The sequence below is a fragment of the Macrobrachium nipponense genome, chromosome 13 (assembly GCF_015104395.2).
Source record: "Macrobrachium nipponense isolate FS-2020 chromosome 13, ASM1510439v2, whole genome shotgun sequence".
In the NCBI taxonomy this organism is placed as follows: domain Eukaryota; kingdom Metazoa; phylum Arthropoda; class Malacostraca; order Decapoda; family Palaemonidae; genus Macrobrachium; species Macrobrachium nipponense.
In genome coordinates this window covers 78,110,608-78,123,060 of record NC_087206.1, presented here as the reverse complement: position 1 = coordinate 78,123,060, position 12,453 = coordinate 78,110,608, and the positions used below count along the sequence as shown (strand labels likewise).

General features: G+C 44.0%; 1 protein-coding gene across 2 annotated transcripts in view; it reads right to left on the bottom strand.

The window, feature by feature from the left end:
* Positions 1-10,518, bottom strand: part of LOC135225874 (BET1-like protein) — a 49,740-nt gene extending 39,222 nt beyond the window's left edge. The window contains exon 1 of one of the 2 annotated variants that reach the window (XM_064265430.1): positions 10,366-10,518. In XM_064265430.1, the coding sequence (XP_064121500.1) occupies positions 10,366-10,381 (16 nt within the window). In that variant the 5' untranslated portion in view covers positions 10,382-10,518. Of the gene's footprint in view, positions 1-8,927; positions 9,083-10,365 lie in introns of those variants that run through there. The other variant, XM_064265431.1, reaches the window with a different exon arrangement.
* Between the last annotated feature and the right edge of the window lie 1,935 nt (positions 10,519-12,453).

Here is a 12,453-nt window from a genome sequence, read left to right as displayed (position 1 = left end):
AATGTATGAAAAATAACATTTTACTCTGTTTTAATGTGTGCTTCAAATATTTCTGACCTTTGAGTCATTTATTACAAATGACCTAACAAACAACAACAAACTACCCTAACTAGGGTACGAGGTACTCGCTCTAGTGCATGATATTAACTTGAAAACATTCCATAAACTCATGTACATTATTCTGACTGAGAAGTATCATTGAGATTACTGTCCTTGCATTTCAATCGTTCCATGTTTCCTCCACACAACAACCTGGCTCTTGAACCAAGGTACCCTTAACTGTTGGATATAAGGAGTAATTAAAGTTTTTAATTCCTGGCGGGGACTCAAGATGTCGCACAGGCGGCCGTAGCCCTTGTTAGGTTAGAATCGGTACTGCTTAAAGCTCTTCACCTTACGAAAGCAGGCGCTCTCCTCCGGTTGCTCATTCTTCTCCAACTTGATGGACAGTAAATGGAAGATAGATCGGAATTGTAAACCTTTTTTATTGAAAAAAATTAGTTTTATTGTAGTGTCTTACCGAACAATTATAGAGCCGTGATTTCCACGAGCGGCAGGATAACTAAATTCAAATATCGCCAGTCGGCGTCGCCACACTGGTGGTGATGACGTCAATCTCCCTCCACTCGCGGGAGAACCAGGTAACAACTGCCCGAGGTGAATCCAATTCTTTCTGCCCGTCCGTCCACCTAAGGGGAGGAGGGTGGGTATAATCATAATTTGTTTCGGTAAGTATACAATAAAACTTCATTTTAATAATGAAAATTTTCATTTTTATTGTAGTGTCTTACCGAACAATTATAGAGCTGATTACACATTTATGGGAAGGTGGGATTCAGTGGACCACTAGTATTTTTAAATGGTTACATTTATTGCAATACCAGTAAACACTCAAGGTGTCTGTTGTACCTTACCTTGTAAGAGAGCTACAGCAGACTGTTACTGCCTCTGGTCGGTGCTCTTCTTACTATTGTAGAGGAATTGGAATTTGCCCAAAGTTAGCCTCTACAGGAGTGGAATCCTTCCGTAGTTCAAGCGAGTCAAGGCTGACGGGGGGGGGGGGGGGGGCGGAGGTGACGGAGGATAGTAACAACAAAGATTGCCCTTGCCCTGGGCTAAGACCAGAAATTCAATCATACAAAACATTTGTCACCAACACCAGATTTAAAAACATATATACCCAACCATTGTAAATCTGACCTAACAGACTGGTGAGTATCCCAGGTACTCAGTACCCCCAGCTTCCCTTGAACTCGACAACCTATTCAAGGTGAAAAGTTAGCATAGAGGTGACGACCCCTGTGCCGTTTCTCCCAACACCATGCCAGAAACCGCCACCGGACCTAACGTTTTACAATTCTCGAAAACCGTTTCTATCTCTTTGAGATAATGACTCGCAAAAACCGAATTCGATCTCCAGAACGTGCTCTGAAGAATCGAAGCTAAAGATAAATTCTTTCTGAATGCTAAAGAAGTTGCCCACTGCTCTAACCTCGTGAGCTTTAACTCTCAGAACGGAAAGATTGTCGTTCTCGGACTGCGAGTGAGCTTCCCTGATAAGCTCTCTAATAAAGAACGATATAGCATTCTTAGAAAGAGGACGAGAGGGATTTTGAACCGAGGTCCAGAGCTTAGAAGATTGTCTCTGATAACCCTTAGTGGCAAACAGATAACTGCTTAATAGCCCTGACTGGACATAAGAGCCTTTCTTCCTCTCATGTCCAACCAAATCAGATAAGTTCCTTACCACAAAACTCCTCGGCCAAGATTAGAAGGATTCTCATTTTTTTGGCTAGAAAGGTCAAAGATACGAAAATACAGCATTGCCTTGAGAGAAACCGACTCTTTTGTCTATAGCGTGCAATTCGCTGACACGCTTAGCAGAAGCTAGTGCAATAAGAAAGAGTGCCTTCTTAGTCAGGTTCCTGAGTGAAGCCGACTTCAAAGGCTCAAACGGTGGCCCCATGAGGAACTTAAGCACCACATCTAAGTTCCAAGCCACTGTATCTTGCGGGAGCTTAGTGGTTTCGAAAGACCTAATGAGGTCCGACAGATCTGAATTGGAGGAAATATCCAAACCTCGATGTCGCAAAACCGAAGAGAGCATGGCTCTATATCCTCTGATCGTCGAAGGAGCCAGTTTCTTAGAGTTCCTAAGAAATAGAAGAAAATCTGCTATTTCTGTTAAAGAGGTCGCAGAAGTAGAGACTTTAGCACTCTACACCACTCTCTGAAGATTCTCCACTTCCCTTGATAGAGTTTGTTAGAAGACTCTCTCCTACAACGAGCGATAGCTTCTGCAGCTCTTCTTGAAAATCCTTTCGCTCTGACAAGATTCCGGACAGTCTGAACCCTGTCAGAGCTAGAGCGGACAAGTTTTGGTGGAACTCTTGAAGTGAGGTTGTTTGAGAAGCCACTTCTCTGGAGGAAGAAGTCGGGGGTGGAAGTCTACTAACAACCTGGAGAAGGTCCGGGAACCACTCTTTCCTGGGCCAAAAGGGAGCGATTAACGTTAGCGTTACATTGCTGTGCGACATGAACTTGTTCAGCACCTCTCTTATTAGACCGACGGAGGGAATGCATAAGCTTCCAGACCCAGACCAATCCAACAGCATTGCGTCCACCGACCAAGCTAGAGGATCTGGGACTGGAGAACAAAAGAGAGGAAGACGGTTGTTCCTCGATGTCGCGAACAGGTCTATTGACGGTCGTCCCCAAAGGCGCCAAAGTTTCTGACAAACTCTTGTTGTCCAAAGTCCACTCCAGAGGTAACACTTGTTGTTGACGACTTAACTCGTCCGCCAGGACGTTCATCTTTCCCGGAACAAATCTCGGACTAGCTGAACCTTCGCTTCGTTTGACCACAGGAGGAGATCCTTGGCTACTTCGTACAGAGAGAGCTGAGTCCCCCCCTGTTTCCGCACGTACGAGAGAGCCGTGGAGTTGTCGGAATGCACTGCCACTACTCGGCCTTCTACTAAGCTCCGAAACTGTCTGAGCCCTAAGAAAATTGCTAACAGTTCCTTTACATTTATGTGGAACTTCTTCTCCTTCTCCGACCAAGCTCCTGAAGTCCGTTGATTTCCCAGTAGGGCTCCCCAACCTGTGTCCGATGCGTCGGAAAAGAACTGTAGGTTTCGGGAGGATGGGTCGTAAATCTAACCCTTCTTCCAACCTTGCTCGAGAGAGCCACCACCTTAGGTCCCTCTTTTATTTGATTTGGTTGGACAGGAAAGGTAATCGAGTCTGGTTGTCTTCCTGCACCAAAGAGGCTCTCAGGAAAAAACTGCAGAGGTCTCATGTGCAGTTCTTCCCAACGTCACAAATTTCTCCACTGACGTCAATTTGCCCAGGAGCCTCATCCACTGATTGGCAGAACTTACCTTTTTGTCCAAGAACTCCTGAACTGTCTCCAACAGCCTTGAACCCTCTTCGGGTGGGGAACAGAAAAGCCCGAAAAATAAACTTGAGCATTCAGAATCATCCCCAAATAAGGATGCTCTGAGATGGAACCAACGGGGACTTCTGTTTTGTTGACCAGAATTCCTAACTTTCTGGCAAGATCCAGAGTTGTTCCAAGGTCCTTCATGCACCGACTCTCTGATTCCGACCGGAGAAGCCAATCGTCCAGATAGAGGGAGATTCTTACTCCTAATATGTGTAGCCAGCTTCCTATCGGGGATAGAACCCTGGTGAAAACTTGAGGAGCGGTCGCTAGTCCGAAGCAAAGCGCCCGAAATTGAAACACCTTGCCTTCGAACATGAACCTCAGGTACTTCCGAGATTCGCGATGTATCGGAATGTGAAAATAAGCGTCTTGCATGTCCAGAGAGACCATCCAATCCCCGTCTGATGGACTCCAGAACCGACCGAGTGGTCTCCATATGAAAATTTTGTTTTCTGGACATGCAAGTTCAGGGCGCTCACATCCAAACCGGCCTCCAGCCCCCTGATGACTTGGGAACTACAAAAAGGCGATTGTAAAAGCCTGGAGGAAAATCCCCTTCTATCTGTTCTATCGCTTCTTTGAGAACAAGCACTTCCACTTCTGCGGCTAGCGCCAGAAATTTGTCTGAGCCCGGAGAGTATGCCTGAATGGAATTGGCACAGGTGAGAGCGAGGGAGGTGAAACGAGAGGAATACGATAGCCGAACTTGAGTACTTGCACTACCCAGGCTTCTGCTCCTCTGTTTTCCCATTCCTCCCAAAACAGAGCCAGCCTGGCTCCCACTGGTGCATGAAGAACCGAGCTTTCATTTGGAAGGTTTGTTAACCTTGGCCGAGGCCTTAGACTGAGGTCGCAAATTCGATTTCGGCCGAAAGAAGCGCTTGGGTTTTCTCCCTCGAAAAGGTCGCTTGGGCCAGAGGAGAAACCGAAGGAACAGTCCTCCACAGGAGCTTTAGGTCTCTTAGTAGACTGTGCCAGTAAATCCGAAGTAGATTTCTTATCTAGCGCAGACGAAATTGACAAACACTACATCGTCTGGAAAGAGGTTATCTTTCACAAAGGAGCAAAACAAGAGAGCAGACTTCTGTTGGGACGTAACCCTTTTGAGAAGAAGGTCAAAGGAGCACCAAAGTTGCCCGCCTTTTCTTAAGGGTACCAAAGGCGATGAGCGAAGTCTAACTCATCACATCCATCTCTAATGGATTTGTCCGCACAGGACAGAACACCAATCCAATCCTCCGCTAACTCCTGGGAAAGAGAAGGACAGTCTTCGATCTTGGCCGCTAAAGCGCCAATAGTCCAATCAGGAAGCTAAAGACTTCCAAAAGTTTAAATTGATTCTTTACAACGTGGTCCAACTCAGGCGCTGTAAAGAAAACTTTCGCTGCGGCGAAAGCAGATCTTCTAGGAGTCGATTAAACTGGAGAAGTCTCCCTGGGAGGAGGCAGAAACTCCCAGAGAAGGAGCTTCCCCAGTTACATAAAACCTATACCTCTTACGAAGCAACTTAGAGGGAGGGTAAGCAAAAAGAGCCTTCCCTAAGCCTCTTTTCATAGACATCCATTTCTCCGTCTCTTTCAACGAATGTCTAACCGCTTTAGATAGAACAAGTTTTGGGAGGAGAGGGTCTGAAGTTTTCCTCCTCATCAAAAAGTCGAAGTTGGGGAGGCGCGGAGCCGCTTTCTCAAAATAATCTGGATAAGATACCAGAAGAAATCTAAGGAGACGTGAATAACACGAGAGGTGATGTGAATCCTCCTCCTCTACTTCTTCTTCATTCTCCGATACCGCCGAAGAAGTAGACGGAACTACAACCGGATCTGAAGGTTTCGAACCACCCTTGGACTCATTCATCCAGTTGGTTAACATTCTCTAACTGCTTGCGCAAAGGCGCCAGAGACGAATCAAAAACAGTTAACGAAGGCTTGGAAGAGCCTAAATGTTCAGCAGGGAGGCGGAAAAACAAAAAACTACTTGCGCCTCGCTCGGAGCCGCCGAAATTCGAGGCGAAAACAGGCGCATCAGGCGTAACAGACGAAAAAGCGCCTAAAGAAACACCCTTAGAACTGCTAGCTACAGCGCTAAAACCACAATCTCTACTAGTAGATGGAGCCGAAAAAGGCACAGATTGAGGCGACGAACGAGCCGCTAAACGGCCGCGGCGCAACCCTACTCTCAGGCTCCTTATACCGCTTGACTGGAGGAGGCGAAGAATCGGCGCCTGAACGCCTCTTTAAGGGATGCGAAAGGGGCGAATCTCGCCAAGAGCGCCGCGCGACCGGTAGACGAATCGCTTGAATCATTCGAAAGGCGTCTGACCGCAACACCTTTCCAACGCTTAACCGAGCCCTGTTGAGGCGCAACAGGCTCAACAAGAGAGGCGCCTGTCTGTGGGCAAATCCCGATCGACTCCTTGGACTTCCGGTATGTCTTCTCCCCGGTGCGGGGGAGCTGGACAGTGACCTTTGTCTAGGAGACGTGTCAGGACAGACAGACGCACCCTCAACTACACTCTTACCTGAGGCCGCTTTCCTGTCCCCTACACTTAACACATTTAGTGTGAGAATCATATTCTAACTTGGTATAATCTAGTTTTTACATCCTGAGATGCAAAACCTAACTCCCGACGGACTAGAATCCGACATGGCAACGCCTAAATAAAAAGCAAAATAACAACAACGCCAAAAAAGAGTACTTCACCAATTCCGAAGATCAATTCCACCAGAAAAAAAAAGCGAGCAAAGTCATCCAACCGCACCGACCACCGATGTTCACCGGACGCCGGCAGGAAAAGAATTGGATTCACCTGGGCAGTTGTACCTGGTTCTCCCGCGAGTGGAGGGAGATGACGTCATCACCACCAGTGTTGGCGACGCCGACGCGCTAAATTTGAATTTAGTATTTCCTGCCCGCTCGTGGAAATCACGGCTCTATAATTGTTCGGTAAGACACTACAATAAAACTAATTTTTTCAATAAAAAAGGTTTACAATTCCGATCTATCTTCCATTTACTGTCCATCAAGTTGGAGAAGAATGAGCAACCCGGAGGAGAGCGCTGCTTTCGTAAGTGAAGAAGCTTTAAGTAAACAGTACCGATTCTAACCTAACAAGGGCTACGGCCGCCTGTGCGACATCTTGAGTCCCCGCCAGGAAAAAAGCCGATCTTGCTCTTGCCTTTACTTGCATTAAGACTATTCTGAGAAGGGCGACGGCCGCCTGTGCGACAACTCCCGTCCTTATCAGAAGAAGGCTCTAACTCCATCTCCGATGAAGATCCTGGTTTATAGTTTCAGGCGCTTTGCGCCTCATCTCAGGCACTTCAGTTGCGCCTCATTTCAGGCACTTTAGAGGTTTCAGGCGCTTTGCGCCTCATTTCAGGCGTTTCATGCGCTTTTCGCCTTGTTTCAGGCGCTTTGTGCCTCATTTCAGGCGCTTCAGGAGCTTTGTGCCTCGTTTCAGGCGCCTCAGGCTCTTTGCGTCTCATTTCAGGCGCTTTGTGCCTCATTTCAGCCGCTTCAGGCGCCTCTTTAGAATCCTCTCGCCTTGTCGGCGATTTGCGCCTGGCCGCCTCGTCCGAGCTGTCAAAGACTTCTATCGGACGGGATTTCTTAACGGGAAGGAAGAGATCCTTTCTCCTGGGAGGATCCTTCTTCAAAATTTCTATTAACGAAGATATCTACTGTTGCCTTTCTCCTAGGATCTTCGTAGGGTCGTCTTCTTTCTCCGTATCCGATCTAGGGGAAGGAGGATTTAATGAATAAATGTTTTTCTTCTTCTCTGGTGAATAGCCTTCCGGAAAACTTTCCGGGATAGAATCCCAAGCTGGCGATTTCCACGATCTTTTAGAAGGTCTCGACAGCTTGTGAGAACTCCACCCTATTTTCCTTTCGATGAAGACTCGGATGACGAAAAAAACACTGTTTTAGGATGCCTTTCCAATGGCTATCCTTGGCAGTCTGGGACGCTACTACAGATCCTGCCGAGGGGACGCCCGACCGTTGGGGATTCTCTGAAACCTCCTTAAGGCTTTTGACATTCCTTCTCCTCTGGGCTTGTGAGCTTGGAAGAGGTCTAGGCCTGAGAGCGAGACAGAGCCGATCGGAACGCACCCTCCACTATTTTAGGACGCCTTTCCAATGGCGAACTTGGCAGTCTGGGACGTTCTACAGAGTCTGCCGAGGGGACGCCTGATCGGTGGGGATTCTCTGAAACCTCCGTGCGGCTTTCGACATTCCTTCTCCTCTAGGCTTGTGAGTTTGGAAGAGGTCTAGACCTGGGAGCGAGACAGAGCCGATCAGACGCACCCTCCACTTCAATGGGGAACACTATAGTTCACGTTTCTTACCTTTTAAGGAGCTCGCTTTTGAGCTACATCCATTATCCTCAAATTTGCATATATAAATTTGTAGTTTCTGTGGAGTAAGAAGGTGATGAGGATGCAACAACTACTAGTACTGCTAATACTCTAACTGCTCGTTAGCACAAACGCTATTAAAGCTTATAAAGTAAGCGTATCTAGTTATATGCTTTTCTGACTTCCTAAATAAGTAGGAAATTAGAGTTTAATATTTCCTCAATAAAGTTGTAATCTTTATTACATGTAATAATGAATAAATATTAATAATTCCCTTTATTGCAAACTATGTGAGTGTCTACCGATAATTTCGGTAGTTTCACTTAGTATTTTCTTCGAAATTTCGAAGCGAAATTCATTAAAAAGTTAATAAAAGTGTATGCTGAACCAAAGACCCAGTACTTCCCTGCAAAAGACAGCCCAGAAGATCGATGGCGATGAAACACGAAAATCAAATCAGGAGGAACCGTAAACGTATGTTTACATTCCAAACGATAGAGGAAATCTGGTTTCCAGAGGTATGGTTCCTTATTGTCCTGCCACCCAGCGGCCGGGGCTATAGATCACCTGACCTACCTACCTGTAGCGTGTGCCGCGAAATTCGAATTTCTATCGGGGACGACGGAGTCTATAGCTAAGTATATATCTGACATGGAAGTTGAATGTATGAAAATAACATTTTACTCTGTTTTAATGTGTGCTTCAAATATTTCTGACCTTTGAGTCATTTATTACAAATGACCTAACAAACAACAACTACCCTAACCTAGGGTACGAGGTACTCGCTCTAGTGCATGATATTAACTTGAAAACATTCCATAAACTCATGTACATTATTCTGACTGAGAAGTATCATTGAGATTACTGTCCTTGCATTTCAATCGTTCCATGTTTCCTCCCACACAACAACCTGGCTCTTGAACCAAGGTACCCTTAACTGTTGGATATAAGGAGTAATTAAAGTTTTTACCCGGTCTGCAACCCAACTACGACACCCCCAAAACTGAGTAATATGCACTGAGTAGAGTTCATAACACCCCCATCTCTCCATTCACTAATTAATAGGCAACTTATACAATTTTACAAATTAATAGTTCCCAAGATAAGATTTTTTTAAAAATTACCTAATTCTGTCATCTGATGGATCGGTGGGCTGTGTTTTTGTCAACAAACCCAGCTGATGTGGATGAATCAGATGCCACAAACTTCCACACACCTCAAATAATTCTCATGCTTGATTTAGCCATACTAATGTTTAGTCGATATTTATTAATTAGCCTATTAGTTAGCTAACCAATAATATGAATTAGGTAACAAAATATCGGTTAGGGTAAATGACCAAGCAGCAACATAGCGGCCACTGATCCTGGAATGCGGCCACCTTCCCTAAAAAGTACTTGAATTTGCTACCATGAGTGTCAGTAAAGAGTTATGGCCCATCCAGACAGCACAACGTGACCTCTATACTTCTCTCGAAGTGAGTGTTTTCTCCTAAACTATGAAATAACTAAGTGCTTTATTCAAGTGCTTTTTCAGGAAGTGGCCACATTCCGGTAGAGGTGGCTGCTATGTTGTCACTCGATCATCTACCCCTACTATTGAAAAGAGAGAGTAAAACATTAAAACAAGGGAAAATTAGCTATATTTTCAATTTAAAAATCCAATAACTGTTGAAGTTAAAAATATAACCATCAATTTTGTTCTAGGTAGACTTAGCCTAACCTGTAGCCTAAACCACCAAAGGTTTCGGTTACCAGTGATGGCTAGTGTCTAGGGTATTGGGTAAATGACCGAACGGCAACATAGCTGCCACCACTCCCCGAGAAAGCGCTTGAATTAGGTATGCCATTAGGGGAAACAACCGAGTGGACTAGCTGATCCAGTCTTAACCGCTTGTTGATCCACCCTCCGAAAGAGTACTTTTGCTTACTTCAAAAGGAGAGTAGAGGTCTTGAGGTGTTGCTCCCACCACCATGACTCATGACTGGTGCCCATCTCCGGTGTCAGGACGTGTTAAAGTACTTTTTCAGAGGGTGGATCAACAAGCAGGCAAGACTGGATCAGCTAATCGACTCTTGTTTCCCCTATTTCGAAATTTTGGAGAAAACACTTACTTTAAGAGGAATGTAGACATCTCAGAGTGCAGCCAGGATGGGCCACAACTCTAAATACACGCTCAAGGCAACGAATTCAAGTAGTTTTTTGGGAAGGTGGCCGCATTCCGCTTGGTCATTTACCCTAGGTGCCTTTGGCTATAATTTCAAAGTACGAGGCTACCCAGGAGAGGTTCGGAGTGGCACTGCTATCACGGAGAGTTCTCAAGATCCAGATGAGGAAATGGGAGGCAAGGGGGTTCAAACCCCGAAAAAATATGGAGGGTTTCTGACGTTAGTCGGGTTGGGTTACCCTATAGCTAGTACTACCTACTAGGGCTAGGTAGCACTGGCCAGTCTAAACTTCGTCCTTATATAGATACTAGATGTATCGTATAATGGATGTCCTCTCGTTATACAGTATTACTCCACTACTCATAATGAGCATTTATGACTGGATAAAACTTACCTCCCCAACTAGCCATGCTGGCACTTCTTGATGTGGAAGTAAATAGAAGCAGTGATTGGCGAAGGAGACCGGTGACGTCATTCTTTGTTTTGGTATGAGGTGTTATTGTGAGATTCTACGGCATCACTAAACAACGACGGTCAACTTTTTACCCTGAGGGACAGGAAAATTTCAGCATTAATTTAGTTGTGTTTGTAATTGATATAGTACATGAAAAATTCTTCACATATTTAATTATAAATCAATGAAAATAAGGATATATATAATATGCCAATCGAGAGCTGTCACTGAAAGCTGAAATGCTCTCTCGAAAATTACTTTTTGTTTTACAAGTGCACAGCGGGATGTAAACGATACATTCTCAAATGGTGTTTTTGACGATGATTGTTCGGGAGCTAGCTCGTCAAATATGGGCTGCTTTATAAAGAAATTCTTGACTAGTCAATAAGCTGTGGCCTTACGTGAATTCGCCGTGTTCAACAGCATTTTGACTGTTCTCCAGTGGCCAGTGAAAAGTACCGACTGGCCCCACCAGCATGAAAACTCACCAAAACCGCACCACTTAGCACAGCTTCTCCCTACACACCTTGTTATCTCCCATTCCTCTTATCTATACAGGTCGAATCCAAACTCTTAGCCCCACAACCCTGTCCCCATAACTCCAAGCACTTTCTTTTCTTGCCTTTGCTCTTGCTTAATTCTAACTAACCTTCCCAAACACCAGTACCTATACTCTGTATCTTTATCTTTTAATTTTTCCATAACCTAATCAAATATGCCATTTTTATTCTTCCTCCTCACTCCTGTTATTAACACCTTACACTATTCTAATCTCATCGGATCCCCTTTATCTAATCTATATCTTAAGTAACGTTTATCACTGACATTTTCTGGATTTTACTCTGTCCTCATCTAACCGAAACTTATTTTTCCCCCCACTGTCCATTCTTCTAAACATTCTTTCTTTTTGCATTTACAATTTTTGTTTTCCAACATCTAACCTCACTTATATAACTCTTCCTACCATCTTGTCTTCGCCATACCCTTCATACTTGTGATACTTGAATTTGTTAATAATCCAACATTCAACTCCTTCCCCATAGCCCTCTCATTACACTTTTGTTTTCTGTTCTCATGCTTAACCTAGACTACTTGATCCATCGTCATAGACTTCTTGTTAACACATTTTTAAGGCTCCTTACACACACACTTCTTGAATTATTGTTTACTCACCTTTGTTAGTTATGTATTTGACTCGCTTCTCTTGCAAAAGGTTGATCTTAATATTCTTTACCGGGTATTTTAGAATGTTGACATGGTCATCATTAAACCTGAAATGGACAAGCGTACAGTTATCCTCTTTAAGCAGAACTATATGGAATAAAAATGCATATACGTAATCTTGTCTGACAGGTCAAAATTTGAATATATTGGGTCCTCCATCTCTAGTTAATTTTGAACTATATGACAGAATTAACAGGTTCTCAAAATCGCCTAAAGACAGAAACATCAATAATGAACATACACACTCATATTTTTAATCATCTGGCTTGTCTCGTGAAGTATTTATATGGCTTGTCGAAAGTGTTTAGGAGAGGCATTCACAGGCATTCCCGTAAAGACTATGTGCTCTCATATAATATACCCAGTTGCAAATACCAAAATATTAAGTCCCTTTGTTACAAAACAATATACCCTCTCCAACTCCTCCATGTTTTCCAGAGATATTGTCATCAGGACTTCGATATAATACACACACACACACACACACACACACACACACATATATATATATATATATTGATATATATATATATAGATATATATATATATTATATATATCATATATATATATATATTATATATATATATATTATATCGAAGTCCTGATGACAATATCTCTGGAAAACATGGAGGAGTTGGAAAGGGTATATTGTTTTGTAACAAAGGGACTTAATATTTGGGTATTTGCAACTGGGTATATATTGAGAGCACATAGTCTCTACGGAATGCCTGTGAATGTCCTTTCCTAAACACTTTCGACAAGCCATATAAATACTTCACGAGACAAGCCAGATGATTAAAAAT